The sequence below is a fragment of the Apostichopus japonicus genome, chromosome 15 (genome assembly GCF_037975245.1).
Source record: "Apostichopus japonicus isolate 1M-3 chromosome 15, ASM3797524v1, whole genome shotgun sequence".
NCBI classification, from domain to species: Eukaryota; Metazoa; Echinodermata; class Holothuroidea; order Aspidochirotida; family Stichopodidae; genus Apostichopus; species Apostichopus japonicus.
Genome location: NC_092575.1, coordinates 8,225,645 through 8,250,532, shown reverse-complemented (window position 1 = coordinate 8,250,532; position 24,888 = coordinate 8,225,645). Strand labels below are relative to the sequence as shown.

Below are 24,888 nucleotides of genomic sequence, written 5' to 3'. Positions count from 1 at the left end.
GAACTCAGTTGTAATTTGAGTATGCATTGTTTTTAAGAAAAACAGGGAAAAACAAGGAAAATGAATCCCCAGATATGAGAATTGAAATACTTAAGCAAAGTATTTTTCCAACAGAAAGATACCTAAACTGTGGTTTGTATGTATAGATGTTAATATGCTAGGTTTGGCTTTGAAGCTGTTGGCCAACAATTTAGTGGTGTTCTGCTTCCGTTCTGATTTAATTTGTTTACAGTGGGAACATGTATGTGCTCTGGATAGCAAACCACTCCCAGGGAATATATAATACATCTTTGTAGCTTGTTCTGTTGCGTGAAATGTAAAATTTTGTTCATCTTAATGGATAAGCTTGTTGTGTAATGTCTCGTCACAGATTCTTGGGTATCAGCTCTATCCTGCAAATTATGGTGTTTACTGATATTTACATGTTTGTGTTACTATGACATTAAAATTGTAAAAAAAAAGTTTTGATTTCCTATGTGACTCTTGATACAGCAAATCTTTACAAGTGATGTTATCTGAACAGAGGTGCACATTCATTTTTAATTATGATTTTATGTTAAAAGTTAGCATGTCATACGACTTTCATTTAGGTATGGTAAAGTGCGATTTAAGAATACTGCCCCATTTTATTTGCCAGATACATAAGCCAACAATTTGCAAGCCTCAGTGCAAATTACAAGCATTGGTCTTCTCTGTTAACATTTGATTGATATCAACCAAATTCAAGTTTTTGTGGTCAGTTTCTTGCAAGTGTTTGAACCCAAAAATGCTCAGAAGTTAAAGTGTGTTCTACTTCCTTTGAAATTGTTTGATACAAAAATGAATTTAGATACGAAGCAAATTTAATATTCATTTTTTCTCTCAAATTTTTACATGAATTCTGTTTCTTGTATTCAGTGAAACAACTTCCAAAGTTTATTGTCTCTTTGCAAGAAATCCAGCCTTTATAAAAACTATATTGAAGAAAAAAGGCAAGTTCCTTTCTTTTTATTTCTTTGAAAATGCTTGCAAAAATTATTGCTTTTTGATTGGAATAGAATTTATCACTATACTGTCAATAATGATAAAACATAAAAATGCCTTTGTTTTTTTTTTTACTGTTATTTTGTTTATAAAGATTGAAACGAAGTGGTAATCTTCTGTTTAATATTACCCCATGGAACAAACTAATAATTTCAATTAGTGGTAACTAATCGATCAAACAATACGGCAACTTGTGAACCATGGGGATGTGAATATAAAGGGTGGTTGTGTTGGGTGGGTGGTTGTTTTTTTCTTGGTGTGGGAGTCAGAGCAACTAAAGGACCGTAAAATACCAGCACTCTTGTACAGTTAGCTTCAGTGCATAAATAGTACCCTGAATGTACCCGAAGTGTGGATGAAAAAACACAAAGCTTGGGGGTACTTCCTGTCTGCATACCCCTTCCCCAGGCCAAAGGTTGGGGGTACTTCCTGTCTGCATACCCCTTCCCCTGGCCAAAGGTTGGGGGACTCCTGTCTGTATACCCCTTTCCCAGGCCATAACATCCACCACTGGAGGTTTGCCAAGATGATAAAGGTGAAAATTGGGGTCGCTATTAGAATTTCTTGTAAGGCAAGTAACCATTGGAGGGTCCTCACTCTGGTTACCTCTGATAAATGCTGTATGTAGTAATCTGTATGTAGTATGTGCTGTATGTAGTAATCTGTATGTAGTATGTGCTGAATGTAGTAAACTGTATGTAGTATGTGCTGTACATAGTAATCTAAGTGACTAGAGAATTCAAGCGCTTGTAACCTGAATACAATAACTTATCTTTTCTAATTTCCAACTGAAAGAACCTAAAGAGGTAGACAAAGTAGATTAAAAACAGACAACAAACATTAGTATACTACAAGAATTTTAATGCAATAACTAGCATCAACTAACATAGAGACTTCTTAACTTCTATGAAGAAAATAGACTATAAATTGTATAGATGCAAGGTCTCTCCCTTTTCCTTAGGATTATTGAACTTGGTGAAGACCTACAATCATTCATTTGATTTAATACCTCTACATGATTGAATAGTCCTGAAAACTTGTTTGTTCATTGATTAATAGAAAAGCAAAATCATTCGTTGGCCAACCTTCAACTCTGTAAAGTTTTATGAATTAAAATATGATGGTTTGCATATAATACAAGGTTGACAGTATTAACATTGTATAGATTAAAGTATATGTAAGAGTAGCAAGACAGGCCTCTAGCCTGTAGTAAGACACTTTAATTGCTCAAAGGCTGCCTTTTGACTTCTGTGTAATGCAGACATCCTATATTGGCCTATACTGAATTAATAACACAAACACTCTGTGTATATGAACATTAATAGCTTACTTGAACAGCATTCATTATAACAAAGCTGTAAAATAAGTCACAGCTACCTTGATATACTGAATACTAGAGTTAACAGTTAATGGAGACCATGTTTTAAAATGGTTGCTTTGATTACATGAGCTACATGATTCTTGGCTAAAAGATTACCATACATGTCTCAAATGTATGACAGTTTATGGGGACACAAGACAGTTTATGGGAACACAAGACAGTTTATGAGAACACAAGACAGTTTATGGGAACACATGACATGGTGGATTTAACAAGAAACCTGCCCTTCGATAAGCTACCACTCCCTCACCTAATTCATCCACCTGCATTTATCCTCTCCCCAAGCCAAACTGAGACTCCAATGTTACATTCTTACTAACAGATGCAATCTACAAACTACCATTACCATAGACTTTTACATACTTTACTGTTATTAGAAATACAAATAAATTTGAAAGAAATGCCCCAAGATTTTCATTTGCAAAAACATGCTTTGAATTATCTAATTTTCTATGACCGTCCATTGGTGCATCCCTTCTTGTTACACTTGAATATGACCGATGTACCATGCCCTGAATCTGCTAGTCCACTTTATATTGTACATTATTGCATTTCTGACCTATAAGGTACTAGTTTAATATATTGTTGATGAGTTTAACTATGGTTCATGCAAACTTGTGTTCATGCAAACTTGTTAAGGAGCAACCTCTAAATGAATGTTTTCCCTTCTGGGATATACTTTGAACATTATTCTGGTTTTGCATACTAAATATACTTTTAAATTGTAAAATAATCTTACCTTTTCAAGGACACCAAAACAAAAGAGAATATGAGAAGATTTCTGTTTTTTAATATAATGAAGTAGGTCTAAATGCAGTAATGAATTAACCACTTCTGAATATTCTAGCATGACATCTTCTTATGACATTTAACAAAATTATATCCTGATAGCTAACACTGCTAGAAATGTTGTACTATCTATTTAAGCGAAAGACGAATGTAAAGAAACTACTCCAAACACCCAACCTATTCATCATCGCTGGAGTCATCGTCTTTATGACCTTTAGATCGTTTCTTCGGAGGTTCCAAGGCCCCGAGCAAACCATTAGCTGTATTGAACAAGTTGATAGGACTGGTGCCATCAGTAATCAGGGTTGACTGAATACCAAGTGACTGAAGCAGTTTAGCCTGACAAAAAAAAACCGAGTTAAGGTTAGGAACTCACCAGAACCAAAGCTGACACTCATGCTAAAAACCAAACCAATCATTAATGGACAGTCTTGATATGGAAGCATTACCTGCATGTGATTTGATTGTTAGGGTCTCATCAGTTAGGTCAACATTCCCTTCTAAGACATTAGGAAGTGTTACCTTTATCATTCATTCCCTATACAACACAAACAATCTTCAAGCGATCACCAACATACAATAAAACACAAACAGTTACAAAACAATAGCAAGGAACACTTCCATCTTGTTTCAGGTATCCCATTTTAGCATTTGCAACCTTTGAGCAGTACAAAAGCAACCTATTCACAATTGCAAATCTTGCCACTGTGATCAATTGGATGGTGTCAGCACCACTTGCTGCCACCATCTGAAGGTGTCAGATCTTATTGCTGCCACCATGTTTGTTAATTGTTTTCTACTAAACAGCACCATTTGGTACCACCATTTCCTTAAGTTGTATCGTGTACAATAAACACACATAAGTTTACCTGTCTATCTCATCTGCATATCTACACACAACACCAACTTATCCTTAAACTTGTAAACACCCAACATACATTTGCCTCTTACCTGCATCTCTAGTCCACCCAACACACATTTGTCTCTTACCTGCATCTCTGGTCCACCCAACACACATTTGCCTCTTACCTGCATCTCTGGTCCACCCAACACACATTTGCCTCTTACCTGCATCTCTGGTCCACCCAACATACATTTGTCTCTTACCTGCATCTCTAGTCCACCCAACACACATTTGTCTCTTACCTGCATCTCTGGTCCACCCAACACACATTTGTCTCTTACCTGCATCTCTGGTCCACCCAACACACATTTGTCTCTTACCTGAATCCCTCTGGTCCACCCAACACACATTTGTCTCTTACCTGCATCTCTGGTCCACCCAACACACATTTGTCTCTTACCTGCATCTCTGGTCCACCCAACACACATTTGCCTCTTACCTGCATCTCTGGTCCACCCAACATACATTTGTCTCTTACCTGCATCTCTAGTCCACCCAACACACATTTGTCTCTTACCTGCATCTCTGGTCCACCCAACACACATTTGTCTCTTACCTGCATCTCTGGTCCACCCAACACACATTTGTCTCTTACCTGAATCCCTCTGGTCCACCCAACACACATTTGTCTCTTACCTGCATCTCTGGTCCACCCAACACACATTTGTCTCTTACCTGCATCTCTGGTCCACCCAACACACATTTGTCTCTTACCTGCATCTCTGGTCCAGCTACTGCAATAGATCTGATGGTATCCGAGCCAATTGCTGCCACTGTGTTCTTAAACTTCTCTGTTTCAATTTCAGCCAGCTGCTTGGACTTGCTTATTTCAAGCTCATTTTGATCCTTGATGTATTTGATTTCAGCTTCTCTAGCTCTGGTAAGCCGTTCCAACTCTGACTCCTGAAGTCAAAGAAAATGAACCCTTTCAAAATGTATGAACCCTTGTAATATTAAGCTACTTTGGAGAAATACCATGTTTGTTTCCCATTGATCCCAGAACACTCAATCCAAAGCAATTTCTATTTATACCTGCTGGTATAGCTTAAAAAGACAGAACAAATGAACCTAATGGAATTATTTCAATCATAAACGGTTCAAGATATGGAGACTGAATTCTAAGAATTGTCAATATTCCGTCGTAATTCTTATCTGGGTTGAACAGATACATACCTTTTTCATTATTTTCTCTCAATGAAATATTAGAATACTTATTCAACCATGTTTGGTGACCTGCCTCATATCTTTGCATAATGTGTTTAAACAAAAAGAAGGTTAGCTACTACCAAAGCTGTAGCCTTACTCTAATTTCTGAGATCTGTTTGGAGAGGTAAGACACTTCTGAAACAAATTACAAATTTGTTAATCCTCTGCGCTGATAGAAATGTGAGAAACTGACATATTTTGTGCAATGTTCATGCTAAATATAAACAGTTATAATTCATTGTAAGGACTTCATCTTAATAACAGGTCGATGCGAAGTCACTTCTGAGTATGACAGATAAACTCACTGCTTCAATTTTTGCTGCCTCTGACTTGAGTCGAGCTTGCTCCACGGCAGCCTCTCCGTCAATTTTCTGGGCTTCTGCTCGAGACTGGGCCTCAGCCTTGGCTTGACCTGTGCTCTCAACAGCAGCACTGTAAGCCTGCAGTTCCAGGAGTTCCTTGCGAGCCTTCTCGGCTTCTGCCTCATCGACAATCTTCTGACGCTCCAGACGACCTTTGGCCTCTTGTTCCAGGCGTTCTGCTTCATGCCTGTCAGAGCAACATCAAATTAATGCAATTGAGATGTGTTTTGTAAGGAAAATCTCTTAAACGAAAACGATAAACTCATTTACTACCATTCCAGAGAGTAGTTAATGCCCTATCAATGTAATCACAACTTAACAGCTACACAAAATAAAAGCACCTGTAAGAATTACAAACCATCACACAGAATGCAGTCTAAAACATAGTAACAAGAATTCAACATGACATAGAGATAATGAAACAGAGATAAGCTATAACCCATTCACCTCCTCCTCTTTCAACCCCATACCCTCCCATCCTGTGTTTCCTCTCACCTAGCAGCAGCTTCCTGAGAGTTGGTGGTGATTTCAATGGCCAACTGCACAGATTTCATCAAAGAATCCCTGGTCCTCTGGTCCACCGGTTCAACAGACTGGATATCAACGCTAGTTATCACCAGCAAGTTCTGAGGGAATGAGAAACTCTCCCGGACCTTCTTCTTGTCATCAAATCCAAAGACAGAGGCCCTTATAATCTTGGCAGAATTCTACAGAATGGGAGAATATGTGTGTAATGTTGTTGATGGTAAAATTTAGATCATATTATGACTGATGTGACGGTGGTAACAAAGTTGCTTACAAATAAAAAAAGGGGGCAGCAATGAAGAATGACTACTACTGAGGAAATAGTTATGACACTGACGAAGTAAGATTGACTTACTTAGTTTGCTACGATGATGTTGACAATACTTAATGATCCTTACATGCTGCTTAGGACTGACTGCAGTGGTCATATATTTCATGATCAAGGAGGACTCTTGTAAATTTAACCTATTTTGCTGAAGTAGCAAAGATCTTTACTTTAGACTAAATCCATATACCAACTATGAGAAACTGAAGAATTCTACATTTTCTTTTCAATCATCAATATTGGTATATGAACTAAATCTAAAGTAAAGATCGGTGCTGAGGAAATCTAGCCATCATATTACAGTTTTCAATTTCTTGTAGTTCTCAATATTATGAAACTAAAGTTAAATTAAATATTATTGGCTGAACTTCATTATTAACATTATGAAATCCTAGAGTCTTCTTTTTCCACTATTTTGTAAAACTTGAGGATTGCTTTGTATGAATGCAGCATTCCTTCTTGCCCAGAATCCTACATTGAACAAACCTTGTGAAAGTCATCAAACTGAACTCCAGCTACAGCTCCTCTGATGCGAGAGGCGATGGCTTTACAAGCATCACCGATGAAATCAGGAACACTGAAGAGTTTGGTGCCTGCTTCATCATCCTTCTTCTTAATGTCAAAATGCCTAAAAATTAATGAACGTAAAAGAAACCAGAATTGAACAATGCACAGAAGTCACCAAGACCATTACCTTCTGACTCATTTCCAAAGGTTACATTTCACATGGGTTAGTAATACTTCACTAAAGCCATACAATGATACCATGCTACAACCATAGATGTAAAAAAATGAAGCCTTAATCACTCACTTCCATGAAGAGATGCTTCAAGCTATGAACCATGTCTAGAAGCCCATGGCATATGTTCTGTGATTGCATTTAACTGACCTGTTTTCCAGGGCCAGTATCTGGGACATGTTCTGTGACTGCATTTAACTGGCCTATTTTCCAGGGCCAGTATCTGGGACATGTTCTGTGACTGCATTTAACTGACCTGTTTTCCAGGGCCAGTATCTGGGACATGTTCTGTGACTGCATTTAACTGACCTATTTTCCAGGGCCAGTATCTGGGACATGTTCTGTGTTTGCATTTAACTGACCTGTTTTCCAGGGCCAGCATTGTGCCTATTACTACTACTACTACTACTACTACTACAGCCATGATCATACAATTTTGCTTGCAACTATTTAAGTGAACAAACACATTGGCTGGGAAAGTAATTTGTTTTGTAATGCTTCCCTAATTTCAAAATTCTCTTCTAAACCTATTTTTAATATTGAACAATTTATTTAAAGGGTACACAGTAAGAAAGGAATGAACACTTTATGCAATGAACAGCATCAAAGAGGGCCCAGGTCTTGTGTGCTTGGGTTGAGGGGGGTGGGGGGGGGGGGGTGTGGAGGGGTGTAGTATCCTAATATTCCAACTGGGTGGATTTGTAATTGGCCATCAATTCGTACTTTGCCATACCACAAGTTTGACATTTTCAGCAGCATAACACATGTGGGTTGTCAATTCTTTGTACCTTAAATATGCTATACTGGGAATACTAAGATGCTAAATTGAATGCCAATTGGCCATAATCGGACAATTTTAAAGTTAGTTTGAAGTATTTTCAACGTTACTATGGGTTGTACAAAGAGTTAGATATTCGACTCAGTATTATCTTGTCAAGAGTGTGATCAGCTTAAATTATTGATGTTGCATAGATAAACTTTTCCAACCGTCATTGTTTTGACCACCGATTTTCGAACTATTGAAGTTTCAAGCTAATTATTGGGGAGGGTGAGACACCCCTCACTCCCTCCCCCTCTCTGTCAAGAACATTCCAGCCAAGAGTGAAGTCAATCAAAAAATATATTAGATATTGACAATGTCCAAGCATAACCACATGCACTATTTATCCTTGTAGTTATATGATTATAAGATTATTCTGACAGGTACACATAATAACTGGATTATGCATCGAGTTGCTGGCAGTAATCTCATCAACACTATTTAGATCAATGTTGAGTGTTTAAAACATCATTAGCAGATGGACATAAAATTGTCCAAACTTGTTTAAAACCCAAAATGTCTGTGCAATGATAGTTTAAACTAGTTACAACTCTATGTACTTTAGTGCCTATGACAACACATCATTGACATTGATTTACCTTGTTAAGTGCTTTATTATACTTACCAGTTGTATGAGAGTTGCAGCTGTAGTCTTGCATGATCAGCTGTTTCTATGGTGATGATATCAGTACAAAAGTCTGGTCCTAGCAAAAGGCACAGTGACTTGATGACATTTGGTCTCTTGGGTTTACCCCCAGAAAGACTCAGCTGGGTGAATTGCTCATCTGGTCCAAGCATCACCAACTCTGGACCAAAGACAACTCTAAAAAAAAAAAAAATGTTGACAAAACAGTAACAACATGAGGGGGCAGATCAACTGAGAAGCTGTTGCAGCAAAGAATGCAAAATATTGGTGGAAGTACACTGTTTTATGGAGAAAAGTACTGTTGGTCACCAGTCTTTTCCCCGCCCTTTAGCAACCTCATAGTTTATATAGTACTTTCATTCTGACCTTCTGCATTATTGCCATACCTTTAGGACTGTTCACACTGTTGAGTGTTGCCAAAAAATGCTTTGGATTATTTTACTTTATCTAGGTGCAGTACTGATCACCTGTATTCCTATAAATATCTTACAAAGAGATAAAGCTTCAACTAAACCATCTTTAATTTCTACCACAAACCAGAAGAATGAAAACTTTTCAAGAATTAACTTTGGAAATATTTATAATGTGGACTATGCTAACATTTGCTGCAAGATCAGCTTTCAGTGGCTCTTAATCAAACACTATCAACTTTCATCCGCAACTTTTCCACTACGATAGAAGTACTGATTTTCCTGAAAATTCATTGTCGAGCCTAGATAGAATTCAATATTATCCTAAAACTTACATAATTTGCATATACTTAAAGGGATATTAAATATTCACCTAGCTTTCTTCTCTTTGTAATCGTATATCTGGACCGCTGCATTATGAGGCACTCTGAAGGTCACAACTCTGGTCTTCTCCCTTACTCTAACCTCAGGGGTCCCACTACGGTCACTACGATCTGCAAGAGGGTCCCTCATGGTCTGAAGGAGTTTCTCCACTGCTGGAGGGAGCTCTTTGGCCCACAGCTCCTCGTCTTGATTCAACATGTAGGTGATGCCTGCCACAGCTCGGATCTGAAGAGATGAAACATCAACAACTCTGATTCAACTTTCACTTCACTCTCCGTCCCAACTACCTTTAACATCAATCAACTTACCCTATAAATACTTCTTCCTACTTTCTCCTGGTTATATCATTATTTCTCTTGAGATTTTGCAAACTTTAATAAGCATTGGGTGCACAAGTATAGCAAAATCACTCACCACAGCAACTTGATAACAATCTGCCCACATAGTTACCCATTTTACTTCTTATGAACCTTCACAAGTAACCACCATTAACAAGAATAAAGATCAAACATGACTTATGTGGTCAAATCTTCATCTAATAATTAACAGATGAAATAGTTTTTAGTAGATATAACAACTACTACATACAGCTAAATCACCATTAACCTGCTAAACATGACACAGATGAGTAACTGACTGGGAATGACTAAATAAATAAAATTAAAAAGAAATAAAGAAACTTGTAAGCATGCAACAGTATTAAATTGATTGCAATCACTTCAAAGAATCAAACTTCATCCTAACTAATTGCTTCCTTTACAAGAACTAACCTTGCCGGACTTTGTATCCCTGACGTAGATGCCTTCATTCTCATCTAGGGGAATAGCCTTACGCCTGTGGATGACCTCAACTTCTACTGGTGGTACGTACTCCTTGGGTCCTCGGATCATCCATCTATCACCAGGCTGCCGCTGCTTGTCCGCCTAAGATCAAATAACACACCTATTATATAAACGTGGTCTCTGTCAAAATTAACTATGGTTTGTCAGTACTGTACAAAGTATTATGAAAAGTAAACAAAATAAACATAAACCAATTCCTACTGGAATCCCTGGAAATGCTTTCTTCTAACATTTACGCTGTTTCTTCTCACCCCATATGGTATAACTAGCTGGTTAATAGCAACATTCAGTCACGATACTCTAATGCAATTATGACATGCAGAGTAGGCTAGGTATTGTAGCATATGCTAAGAGAGACCTGTAGCCATAGTTATGTGTCTGTTGTGATATATAACAGACCTTTCTAATGTTTTGAAAATCAAATGCCATCACCATCACATAGATTCCTTTTGACTCCAGCGAGGAATGAATCTGTAACAATAGTCCCAGGGCTGCCTTACTACTAATTCCTACAAAAATCAACAAAGTGCAAACAATATATGCTTACTGCCTGGTCATCTTTAAAGGCTTCCTGTGATTTTAAGATGAGACCCTCATCCTCTCCCAGGATGTACACATCTTGGATTCCTTGTTCCAGTTTCTCTCCAGGTTGGAGGAAGAAAGATTTCTCACCCTATACAAGACGAAAAGAAAGAAGCAAAACTGAAATTGGTTGAAAACTTTGAGTTTTGATGAGATGTTATCTGTTCAATACATACAGTAGGAGAAATACTTTCTACAGCTATCAGAGTGATAAGTTGATACAATTTATGATATGAACTAGACCACAGACCAGTTAGTGTGAACTGATATTATGTATACATATTCATGACCATTAACATAATTGTTATATTCATACAGTAGGAGGATTACTCTCTACAGCTATCAGAGTGATAAGTTGATACAATTTGTGATATGAACTAGACCAAAGACCACTTAATGTGAACTGGTATTATGTATAAATATTCATTACCATTAACAAGCCACAATGGAGTGAAACAAGTGTCTAGAGTTCCTCATGTTACTTTTACAATATATCTAAGAATATCCTTAAAAAATGTTGTCACAGTTTTACATGGGGTGGTAACTTCATGACAGCACCAAACATAAACTGTTCTCAATACATTTTTCATAGGCCTAGGCAGTAGCCTAGTCTATGAAACACTGTGTAGTGGCTACTTTGTAACCACTGCTGTCATAAGGTTGTCAGGGCAGTGTTTGGAAAATGGTGACTCAGTTTTAAGGCTGTCTTACACCACCTTTGAAGACTTTTTTTGTCAAAGTTTCCCAAAGGATATTCCAAGTATTTTCAAATGCCAATATTGACAGAAGAAACAACTTCATGTACCTTTTAATAAGATATTAAACAGTAGAAGTGGTAACTTTATGACGGTTCATGTCAGTCAAATATTAATTTGGAAAAAAAATTAAGAAAATCAACAAAAAGTTAATTTTACAGTTGTAGTTAAGTTTCAAGTGACTGTGATGCAGAAATTTAGAAGTCAAAAGTTATTGATCACTAACTAACTAAGGTTCATATGGTGAATAAATGTACTTTATTGTCTTAGTTTACTCAACTGGAATCTATGGATGTTAGTGGCAGCCAAATGAAAAATGCTGCTTAAACACCTGCTGGGAGACAAAGGAACATTAATTATCATCTGAAGGTTAAACAGTAACATTGTTATGGAGGAGGTCGACTAGCAGTAAATACCAACCTTGACAAGTTTCTTCTGACCCAGCTGAGGTTTTCCTTCAGGTCCAACAGGATCCAGAATAACACAGTATTGACGATTCGTTAGAGTTGTGATCTTGATCACACCAACCACCTAAACAGACAAAACAAAAGTTTCAACAAACAAAGAAAGTAAACACTTGCATCTAATCTCATGGTTTAAAGTTTGTTCTACAAAGCACACTTGTTTTCTGTAGCCAAATAGATAAGCCCTTACGAAGATTCAATCAGGAAACTTGTGCCAATGTCTCTTTGTGAATTAACAGAACACATACTTCCTTGTGTTATAGTGCAAGTATTAATCTGATGAAGGAGAAATAACTGTTAAATGTAAAATAAAAATTTCAAACAGTTTCTGAGAAAAATTTTGAGGGGAAAAATCAGATGTGAATAAACTTATGAGTCCTCACTAGTCAGAGGTATGTGGATTGAACAAAGTTTGGTCCTATAGATAAAGTTTCTTGGAACCAGAATGCCAGCAGGCTTAGTGATTCCTTGCCTTATAAGTTTATGCTGTATATGAAATCACTTGATTCATAGATCATCTGAGGAAAATGTGTTCTGAAGTCAGTACCAGAACATCATACCAGATAACTTGATCATTTCAAAGGTAATACCCTTCTGAACAATGATGACAGTCATAAGTGAGAGTGGAAAACCCTCTCAGCCACTTAAAAGAGCAAAGGTCAATCCTATGACAGTGAGTGACACAGAAAAGCCATTCACCATAGATATAATTGCAATTGCACTTAAGGGGAATTCTTTTGCAGTATTAGGTCAGTTGCAATGAGCAGGAATACTAATTTGAAGAGTAATAAAATTATTGATAAATTAAAGTGAACTTTGTTTTCAAAAACTGAAACATTGATGACAAACAACGTAACACTCACTTGTGAGCACGAACCAATTAAGTTATATATAAGTAGTACAATACACAAGTTTACCGTACTTGTAGTAACTGTGTGTTTCCTGAAATGAATTTTTTAATCAATGAAAGGTCTGACTTGAATTAATGCATCTTCATTACCTCTTCATGCACATTAGGGATGTGTGCATCTGTGTCCTCCATTGTTATAAGCCACTCTTCACCATTCTTTCGCAACTCCTTTTTATCATCTTCATATGTTCTTGTAGCTCTAACGTGGAGTGCCTCCTATTCCAGAAATAACAAAGTAAAGGGTTACATGAGAGTGAAGTACATTGTGTTATTATATTACACTCAGTACGGTCACTAGGAATTTAAAAGCTGAGCCCAAAGGGAGGCAACATCTGTCCACTCAGAAAACTTGCATCCCTGCAGTCCTCCATGGAAACATGCACCTTAAAATACCTCTACATGATCCCACAATACTTAATAATAATAACCCCTGACAACACATTTGCTTGGGCACAACAGAAGCATATAGTGATAGGCCTTATATGTGCATGAAAAAATCAAATGATTAAACCTTCAACTAATATACAACAACAAAATAACTGTCTCATTCTGTCAGGATAAATTTTGCCAAGATGATGTAAGAGGATTTTATCTCTCTTAACCCTGTTGGTTTCTTTCTTCTCTCCATCCTTTGTCTACTTATCCTCTTACATCAAACCTCTTTTGTGTTCACCCTGCTCATTAACCTGTCTGCATTCTGTATTTGAATTTGTCCCTTGTAGTTTCTGTTACTTGTCATTCAGCCTCTGAAGAAGATCCTGCTAGGTTCGAAATGTCAGGCCCACTTACTTTTACACAGTATCAGAGATGTTAGCTTCCCACAAAATTCATAAATTACCCATCTACAGTTAATAGTCTTGTAAGCTTAAAGCAAGCTACTAAATGTACTGCAAATGCAGTTACGTCGTTGCATAATTCATTAAATTATGTTGGTCTTCATACCACAATTTTGCAGTCTGCCAACTCAGATTTGCTTGTCAGCTAACTACACCTAACTGAACATCTTTTGAACTTAACAGTGACATGTAAAGCAAACCTTATCTGTCAGCACGTAAGCGTTGACAACCCCAATAACTTCTTCGTAAGCTCCAGGAAGGTATGCTCCAATTTTCTTAACCAGCCACTCCTCTCCAGTGACTCTGTCACTACCGCTACGGTCCTTGGTCTCCTTGCGGGCCCGAAGTTTGATGGCCTGGTTTGGTTTGATCACTGTTGCTCTAATCGTTGCATCAACAATGACCTCCTTCCTGGGAGTGTAAGTCCCTGGACCTTCAAAGAGCCACTCATCACCAGCCACATACTTTTGCTTTTGCTCATCTTCAAAGTCAAGAATAGCACGCAGACGCAGTGCTGAGTTGGCAGGCACAATTTTCAGTGGAGTTATTTCCTAGGGAATGAGAGATTTTGAGAATCATTAATGAAGCTGTGTGGGGATAAAAGCTTTCAACATGTCCAGTAACATCCATCAGAGACATTTAGGGAAACGAACAAAACAACTTTACAGACTTTGTGGAGTAATCAAGAAACTTATTCCACTAAATCTGAGTTAATTCTTACCTGCTTTAAATTCTCCCCTGGATAAAGAGGAAATGGGTCCTGGGAAAACCGTATCTCTGAGTCTGCATGATAAAGCTTAACCTGTCCATTCTGGTCAAGTACAACGTTACCATCTCCATCATGTTGGGCTGGGTTTTCAATGATACAGTAATTGCGTGGTGGAATCGTGATCATGTTTTGAGGTGCAAACAATACCCTGAAAAATAACCGCAGTTTACAGATCATAGTTTATATATTTATGGGTTACAGGTGAACTAACATTAATACTGATATACACACAATCGATAAGCTAACTGAACAAAAAAAATGTGAAGAACTGAAAACACCAGGTACCAGCACTAGCAGGTGATAGGAGGGTGCATCGGTATAAGCAAACACAGATACCGGTATACCCGATGACGAATACCGAATTACTGGGTAAACTGGAAATTTTTGCGGAACCGCTACTTCCAGCCTTAACTGTGACAATGAACACTAGCCTAGCCTACAAATGATTAGCGATATTAATACTACGACTTTCCCATCTCTGTTTTTCTTTTGAAGCAACTGGGTTGGTATTTTTCATAAGGTATTATTTTTACCAGGTATTCAAGGTTGTTTCGGATATATACACCTGGTATTTCGGTGTATTCGTTGAAGACAGCTTTCAATACCGTCAGTATGGGTATGAACCAAATGACCATTAAACCGGTATATCGGTTTAGCAATCCTAGGTGATAGTGAAGATGTACTACTCCAGGAAGCTATCAGGAAACGTGAGTAATAATCACTAGTCAATACTAGGGTGAGCCGGTATAAGTTTAAACAGATACCGATATACCTACTGGTATTACCAGGTATACCTGGTATATTGATATACCGAACCACCCTAGTCATTACTGCTCTCTAATGTTCTGTTTTATTAAGAATTCTTTTTTATTGTGGTTACTGATTGCATATTTCTTTCTTCCTTTTATTTGTGACTAACAAATGGGTGCTAACAATAATTATCAGGATGACAACATAACGAAAACATGATTTGTACATTTTCATTTGGGGTCTTTGGTGGACTTTAGGGAAACCATGGGTGCTATGAATGAAATCTGACTGACTTTGGTATATTTGATAGCAATTTTATTTTAAGAGTAATTGCATAGAGGTTTTGAAAGCTACAAAAAATGAAGGAAACAATATGAATCATGTATCAAAGACTGGCTGGAATACGTGGAAATTTGGAATTCATTAAAGGATGAAATATCTAAGTTTGGCCGGCCTGCATGCAACTTGTCTTTGGCCCACAGTGTTGTCAGTTCTCTGTAATAGGGAACCATGTAGGGTGCTTTAAGAAACCAGTCTTGTAGAGGTGCTTGTGTTGCTTATATGGAGAAACAATGAATTTGGCTAAAGTGGAAATCTGAATCATTGAATTACAGGGTAGGGAATTAATATGTTCACCAGATTACGATGATTACTAGACATCAGGTATAAGAATGCTGTGGATCAAAGAATATTCCTTACCTTTCATGGTCCTGTCTGATGTAGGTTTGGGGGCCTACCTCGACCTTGGTTACATTGGTATTGTGGTTCAGTACATGAACATAGTAATAAGGCGGAATTCTAAAAATAGAATCATTCGACTGCCCATTCTGTTCCCCTCTTGATCCTCGACTCATTTTGATCTTAGCAAGAATTTACTGATTATCCGTCAAAGTCTGAAAGAAAAGCAAATTGAAAAATACATATTTGTAAATTGACCAATTTGTATGATTGACAGATCAGTTTTGGATTTGTATGTACTGAATAATCTATCATTTTTTGGTTCCATTCTCACTTAGTCTAGATTATAAACATACAATCGTAACAGAGCTAGATAAGTCATTTCTGAGGCTATTCCAATGGATTACAATCAGCTCAATATTTCAATCAAATCTTAGTTATCTGATCCAGTGGTTCTACTTTTCCTATGAAGGACAATGCCTGTTCATAAATATTTAACAATTTTTTGTTATTATGGAATGATATGAATTTGTAATATGACAGATCAGTTTTGGATTTGTATGTACTGAATAATCTATCATTTTTTTTGGCATCATCCTCACTTAGTCTGCTCTTAATAAACATACAATCATAACAGACATAGCTTGATAAGTAATTTCTCAGGCTATTTAAATGGGTAACAATCAGCTCAATATTTCAATCAAATCTGATTTTGATATTATTACTATGAAGGACACTGCCTGTTCATGCTGTTCAATTTTTAACAATTTTTGTTACAGAATGAATTGTGGAATGATATGATTCATTTTCTTAATAAGTAATAGTATTCCCCACAGATTAGGAAGCCAGATGCTTAATGGAAACCCTATCCTGAAGACATCTGAAGGCACTGAAGGCATCATCACTACAGTTCAGCCTTATTGAACAATTTTCTTTTGAAACAGCTGACAACTAAACCCCATTTCCCAATTTGTGAAACCTTTAATTCCCAACCCACATAGGACCTCACTCAACAACATTGCACAGAAACAATGTTTGAAAAGGTTATATGGTATACTGTATGGTTCCTGGTGAGGTTTTGAACAAGGAACTTGGAGGTTATGGGTCAGGGACACTCAGGGACGTAGCCAGGGGGGGAGCAGGGGGAGCAACAGCTCCCCCCTTTCAGTGTCTATTTTTTTTTTTTTTTAAACTGTCGTTTTTTTAGCATGGTATTTTGTCAGTGCTCTTTTGATCTTGAATACTCGTCAGCTCCGTTAACTTGATTGTAATCGTAGTAACATTCACGCCTACTGATTCAACTACTTACTTAGTTTGGCAGATGCAATTAGCTAACTTTAGCTTATAGCCAATTACAAGCCTACAGTTGGCCACTGCGTAATAAAATACATATTGCCTACCTAACCGCACTCTATGGAATGTCACGAACTGTATGCACAACAACGTCGACAACGTTCGTTCAATGAGTCGTCCTAAGTTTTCGCACGAACAGCATGTTATAAAGCTAAGCTAGCAATCGTAAGTGATACGCACTTCCTATAAATAATTATTACACTGCTAATACACTGCGATAACGATATTTGTTTTTAGGCCACTGCATTTCTGGCTGTATTACAAAATATGAAAGTTTATATTGTCCATCAGTTAAGTTCGTCAAATGTATTAAAGTCCAGACATTGGACAATAAACAAGAATCATCCTACTGGAAAACTTGTAAAAGAGCACTATGTTTGTATTTCTGATATATTATGTAAAAGAACATGTAAAAGAATTTAAACAGGAAACAAAATCTGCTGATAATGATATCATATGATTAGGGCGTAGCCAGTATGTAGCACAATAGTTTCATTCAACACTCTACCCGCCGAAAAAGACTATAGGATCCGATCTTGTCAGTTTTTTAACATGTAGTTTAGAACCCGTTTACGCAGATAATATTTCAGTTGAGAAAACACTTGAGAAATTTGCATCAGATGGCAATCGTCGGATAGCTCTCGCCTTCTCTTATTAGGCTAACTTAAACATTTACTAGCTACAGTTGTATCAAAGACATTTCTGGACTATCTTTGCATCTACAAGTATCAGAAGTTGAAAAGTAAGACTACTCTGTACATGTACCTTCAAGGGCGGCGGAACCGGGGGGCACAGGGGGCAAGTGCCCCCCCCCACTTTTCCTCAGGTTAAAAATGTGCCTTTTTTCTACATAAAACTTGTACTCTTAATCACCTTATTAGGTCAGCGATATTTCAGTAAGAGATCTAATCCTAATTTAGAACTATCAGGGGCGTAGCCAGTATGAAGCACTGTAGGCCCGGGCCTACACTTTTTTTGGCCAAGTTATCTTTTTTATTAATACACCCATAATTCAAATCCATAAGCTTGCTGGACGAGTTTAAGAGTCTAGACAGGAAAAACTATTGAAATGAACATAGCAAGATAATGGCTAAATTACAGTAGGTGACCTATTCTTCTGTCATCTAGGCTGTCATTCATATCACGTGCCGTTTCATTCAATACTCTACCCGCCGAAAAAGACTAGGATACGATCTTGTCAGTTTTTTAACATCTACTTAAGAACCCGTTTACGCAGATAAAATTTCAGTTGAGAACATTCCACAGTCAAATAAGCCTATCGTTGATTAACAGACTTTATATGTATAGAGCTGCAGCACTTTGTTGCCTGTTGTTGTCACGATCGGCGTTCCAAGTTCCAAAACAGCCTTTTCGATAAACAGTTACTAGCTACAGTTTTATCAAAGACAATTACTGGCTATGGTTGTATCAAAGACATTTCTGGCCTATCTTTATATCTACAAGTATCAGAAGTTGAAAAGTAAGACTACTAAGACGGGGGGGGGGGGGGGGGAGGGTGATGGAGTGATGTGTATACGCAAATAAGATAATACAATAAGATTTATAAAGGGTACTAAATATCAGGCTGCATCAGTCCAATAGAATTTCTGCAAAGTGCCCTTTGACGCCGGTGCCCTCTCCAGATTAAAAGTGCTTCGCCGCCCTTGTGTACCTTGCTAATTTTAATACATTATGTATTATTGAATTACGTACTATTTTAACTCGTTTGTTTTTCCGGTTTAAAAGTGATATTGAATGAGGATTCACAAGTTAGCAACAGGCCAGGGAACCAGAATGAACATTCGGGAAGGGCTGTTTCCTGCCATCCGGGGGGTTTGTAAACCAAAAATTTTCTTGTACGCTCTGCGCCAACCGATGGTGGGGCTCCGCTCAGATAGTCGTGCCTACAACTTTGAAAATCCATATCAATCGCAAAAAGTGCTCCCCCCCTTTCAAATTCCTGGCTACGTCGCTGGGGACACTCTCACCACTACACCACGCCTTCACCATAATAAATTAATATTACAGGTTCACACTATGTGCAACTGATGAAAGTATGCAGATTACAATTGAAGTACAAACTCTGTGGCTATGAATAATTGTATTTTCAAAAAATACCTGTAAATTCATGATGAACCATCAAGGCAACCTAGCATTAAGCCATACAGTAACTTAATAGTACTTATAAATGTGCAGGTTTTACATCATTCTAATTTCTAGCATCAAAGTGAAAGAACATTCACATTTTCATTGCGAAAATGAATATACATGAGAATAATTAAGGAAAGCATGCCCAGAAGTGATTTGTAATGGTTGTCCTATCGTTCGAGACTAAAGTTTCCTAACAGGTTGTCTCAATGACAAGTAGCACAGTAAGGTGGCCTTAGGTTTGTCGTGAAGGTTACAATCACAGTGTAGTTGCACCATTTCGTAGTAAATTTACCATGTCAGTGTTCCCCTCACTAAAACCTCACTTAAACTTTAAAAGGACATATATATTTTGGTTAACCAGAATTGAAGTATAGACAATCTAGCCTAATAAAACACCAGATACCAGTTGCCTGACACACATCCACAAATATGAGTACTATGTCATTCTGCTAGACTACATGTACATTCTAACTGAAGTTCTCAGATCTAAGAATCTTTCTGGCTTTGCGACTGGGGATATTGTATATGAGTACTAACTACAGCTAGGCTACTACATGCAGTAACTTGTAGAGTAACTAGTATATCATGTAACTATAGTACCTGTAACTAGTATCATGTAACTATAGTAACTAGTATATCATGTAACTATAGTAACTAGTATTCATGATGACTTGAGTAGTGAGTACTTCCGTTCGGTCTCACTGGTCCATGACTGTTATGCCGCAAAATGTAATAATTGACGCAAACTGTAATAACTTTCGCCGCAAAATGTAATAATCCTTTAAGGAGTTAGAGTACTGTATGTCATAACTTTTTATGAAATGCAATAAAAGAATTAACAAGAAATGAAATAACCCCATACAATGTGAGCTCTGATTATTAACTGGAATTAACATAAATACAACTGTTGTAACCAGAGAAGTGTACTATCTATGGGGCTAAAAGGGTTCCCGCAAGGTTTTACATGGAGCAGGTATTGTGACTGATCATGAAATAACTACAGACAATGTAATACAGCTAATAATGTAACAAACCAGAAAGCAAAGTTGGGTTGTGATTCCTTGCCGAATAGCCTATTTTGAATCAGGACAAGAAATGTGAGATTATATTGCTGCATAACAAAGTAGAATTGGCCAAATATTGATCTGTGCATATATACCATATAACTTTGTTCATTTCTGTGATGTCATAAACAAAACAATTTTCTCTAAAAGTAATTTTCTGATGGTCCCAACTTTCTATATTGGTAGCCAATGTCATAGGGCCCAGTTTCAAACTCGAAAAACCCTCATGGATCACAAAGTTCTCCAAAATAAAAGTGAATTATTTAAACGACTGTACAATGCCCTTAAGATTAAGATAAACAAAGGCAGTCTCTATCATCAACAGTCACAGGGGATTCAAGTTGAAAAGGCTCACAGATCCACAGAAAAAAGGGCCCACAGAAAATTATGTACAACTTTTTCACTTTGCCTTCATATTTAGTTGTTCAATGTATTTTTTGGTTGTCCAAATAAAAGCACCAAAAAATAACAAACAATGTAAATGGTTGATGTGACAATTTTTCATTTATTCATTCAAGTTTGGTATATTCAGTTGGTTTAATGATTTAGGCCTTATTGTGTCTGTTTAGAGAGGCCTATCATGCTGTTCTCTTGTTCCATTTGTAGATTGGTTGGTTTGCATATACGTTGGGCCTGCTGGTTCCAGTTGTTCATATTGTGTTTTGCTCTCCTGAAATTTTTGTCGTTTACTTTTCGGCTCTTTAACAGAACTGAGGTATCCCCACAGTTTAAAGCAACAAAATCTGGGCCACTAGGGCTTTAAAAGTGGCGTGCATTTAGTAATACTACAATGTATTGATTTGGCCTTGTAGGTGAGTACCGAAACGTTAGGCAACCCAGGCCTAGTCTATTTGGCCTGAGGCTTAAGTCTTACTCTTAGTGATTAATCTTACGGAGATGGAAAATCTTGGACAGAACTGTGTAGAGTTATAGACATTTTATGTGGTGTATAACACTGTTCATGATTGATCATGTTGGGTTGCAGAATCATTTCAAGAGACAGAGGGCAAGCCCAAGGTATACAGCACATACATTGTAGCAACATAGACGAAGGGGTGTGCATACAGCTAAAGTGTACGATTATATATATGGAGGGCGATACCAACAAGCTACTATCACTTTTTTGGGGCAGATTTTTATTTGAAAGAATAGGGATTTTCCAAGTTTTGTTTGAAGTGTTGAACAAATACAGCAAATCAACTAGTCATCGGTCGGACAACCTAAGCAGGGTGTTAGGTTATCCGATATGAATTTAGCCGTCTTGGGTGATCAGACGGCCGTTAAATTTTGAGCCCTAAATATATGAGCCTGTGGTGGATTCAACCCCTACCTTTGATAATAAACAGTGTATACCAGATTACCAATGCCATCAAGATTGGTTTTACCATTGCCAGTTGTGAATGCAAAATCGCCCTTAATTCTGTGTTTTATTGTTCCAACAAAACTGATCTGGTGACTTATGACTAGTGTTCAACCGATTAACCTAATCGGAATCGGAATCGGTACGAATATTGCATAATCGGAACATAATCGGAATCGGTAAAAATTACGTGGAATACCAGTTATTTCATACCGATTATTCAAAAACATATGGAAGGTGAAAATATCATTATTCAAAAACATATGGAAGTTGAAAATATCAACTTATGTATTAGGTTTGTTCTTTTACTACGAAATATTAAAATAAGACACCCTCTATATACGTCTTTCACAGTGTATACTTTCATCAATTTACGCTGCCGGGGTCGCCGATTTTGCTTCCCTCGTGGTTAGTGACTTCAAATTTCTTGGCACAGTAGGCATAGCAGCAATACCAATTTCGCGAATTAACGAATGTGCTTGACAGGGTCGGAAATAAGCGGGAGCGATGTGCTAAAAAGCCCTCCTAAAGCACAATTACGAGTGTGAAAAAGAAATATAAGAAAATCGCCCTCGTTATATCAGGTGTCTGTGTAAAATTAATTGTGACATGCGTTTGCTTTAGCTAGGAATTGCAGTTGCAGCGCGAATCGCGCAAACAGTTTTCACATGCCGCATCAAATTTGAAGCAGTGCGGTAGGGTCGCGCACAATCCCCGGGAAGTTACCGTGGAAAATTACGGCGTGCACGAAGCAATTTCAGTATCAGCGAAAATAACCTAAAATCCTCACAAATCTCCGACCACATGGTAGTCTTACTTCACACTAAGTCAACTGCATGGAAATCTAACCTTGCCATCTGTTAATTCGCTCTAGTTGTGTCGCAAATAAAAATATCCACGGAAACTGCAATCTTCGACCACATGTTAGCCTAACAACCACACTAAGTCAATGAGAAATGTAGCCTAACCATCGGTTTGCAAAAAAAAAAAATGCGTAGCAAACTTTCAATTTGCTGGAAATCGGCATTTGTTTGGAAGGTACTGTAAGTGATATATCTTACAGAGGGAATGTTATATTGGAGTAGTTTCTAGTTGTTATTATTTCTTTACATCAATCTGGTATTACATTTTAGAGTAATTTTAAACAAGTTACGATGGTACAATTTGCTTTTCAGTTTGATTGGCCTAAGCTTACATTTTCTAATTAAACCTTCTCCGAGTTAAATAGGTAACGAATAGGTATGTTTAACTTGAAGTTCGTAACATTTCTATTTGTTCATAAACAGTATAATACTGAAAATAAGTAGAAAATAATGTCGGAATGAAGGCAACATGTAATTAAAATTTACACTTTGGTAAAGATTGAAGATGGATGGTTTGTCTGAGATACTTTTTGAGATGGATATTTTGAGTAACTATTCTTAGCCCATTTCAAGCCATTAGCAGGTGACATTCACGTCGAGGTGGTTAGGCCATTCGCTTAGCACAGTACTGACTAGGTAGGATGTCATATTTCCGTATTTTGGAAATTTAAAAAAAAAACACTTTTTTTTTCTTTCCGAGAAACTCCAGAGGTAATTTGGTACATACATACATTAGAGCCTTGTATAACAACGAAGCAAAAGGAAACAGGGGAAAATCACAACAATTATTGTTTCTGTCAAACTTTATTGCCGATTTCGTATATACGGGATATTTTCTCATTTTCAAATAATCGGAATCGGTACGATTATGGAAAAAATAATCGGTAATCGGTATTTTCTGTTATGCATAATCGGTTGAACACTACTTATGACATCTATCCATAAAAGTATTTCCAAGTATGACATGAACAAAAGTAATTACAATTTGCATTATTAAATTTCTCTTTAAATTTTGATTACATTTTGCATCAAGAAGGTATTGTGTACCTCGTTAAAGGATAATTACATGTTGCGTCAAAATAGTTATTATATTTGCTGTTAAGATTGCATTTTGTGGCGAATGTTATTACATATCTGGTTTAAGATGACATTTTGCGTCAATTATTACATTTTGTGGTGTAACTTTCTATGACTATCAGTATCAGCTATACAGTCTAACTCTGAGGAAGTACTTCATAATTCTGCTTGTGTCATATGACCAATGAACCATTACTTTGCATACCAAGCCCTAACGTAAGTGCTATGGGTATCCTGGCCTGTGTACACTTGTAATAATACTAGGCTAGGCCAAACCTACAGTAAGTGTTTTTTCTTTAAGGAAGGACGAAGGAAGTATATGATCGTATATATTACAATACCTAGGCCTAGCCTAGAAATATGCAAAGATGTGTCTATCCAACAGTATTAATAGCTTATTCATACTTACAGAAGGTAACCAATTCGAAGCTCACCAGTGCATCAGACATACATCTACACGACCTGTTCCGGATACGACTGTATTGATTCTGGATATCACACTCGACGGAGCTGATTCAATACAGGGCTTTGCTAGGGTGTAAGAAACACGTAATGTTTATTTTTGTCTCTCATCACTACGTCGTCAACAAATACTAACCCCTATTTTCCTAAAATATGGTAGCTGCTCATAACTACATTCGTCCAGTAAAACAGAAACATTAAGACATTTAATAAGTAAAATACCCCCAAAAGCATCAAAAAATTACGTTTAATGTTTCATTGATATTTTTAGCTAAATTAAAAAACAAAATATAAATTTGTAAATGTAGAATTCATTATTAAGAGGGTTGATACATAACTTCCTCATTGCGTTGAATGGTGCAACTATTTTCTTCCAAACAAGGTAAATACGGAAGCGCAATAACGTCTTAAACTGTTCTTTTTCCTCTCTTCAAAAAAAAAAATCTGTATTAATTACG

General features: G+C 37.1%; 1 protein-coding gene across 3 annotated transcripts; it reads right to left on the bottom strand.

The window, feature by feature from the left end:
- Window positions 1-1,867: 1,867 nt before the first annotated feature.
- Window positions 1,868-24,536, bottom strand: LOC139981523 (major vault protein-like). Of its 3 annotated transcripts, none has more exons than XM_071993968.1 (17): window positions 24,378-24,536; window positions 16,122-16,315; window positions 14,625-14,820; window positions 14,104-14,454; window positions 13,158-13,283; window positions 12,114-12,224; window positions 10,904-11,029; window positions 10,285-10,437; window positions 9,504-9,739; window positions 8,700-8,897; window positions 7,002-7,143; window positions 6,161-6,372; window positions 5,609-5,852; window positions 4,734-5,000; window positions 4,498-4,692; window positions 4,184-4,417; window positions 1,868-3,532 (listed from the first exon to the last, which is right to left on the bottom strand). In XM_071993968.1, the coding sequence occupies exons 2-17, from the start codon at window positions 16,274-16,276 to the stop codon at window positions 3,371-3,373; spliced, it is 3,108 nt and encodes a 1,035-aa protein (XP_071850069.1). In that variant the 5' UTR covers window positions 16,277-16,315; window positions 24,378-24,536; the 3' UTR covers window positions 1,868-3,370. The 3 variants fall into 3 exon arrangements, with proteins under 3 accessions (XP_071850069.1, XP_071850070.1, XP_071850071.1); XM_071993969.1 differs by having other exon boundaries at window positions 4,773-5,000; XM_071993970.1 differs by lacking the exons at window positions 4,184-4,417; window positions 4,498-4,692 and having other exon boundaries at window positions 4,812-5,000.
- Between the last annotated feature and the right edge of the window lie 352 nt (window positions 24,537-24,888).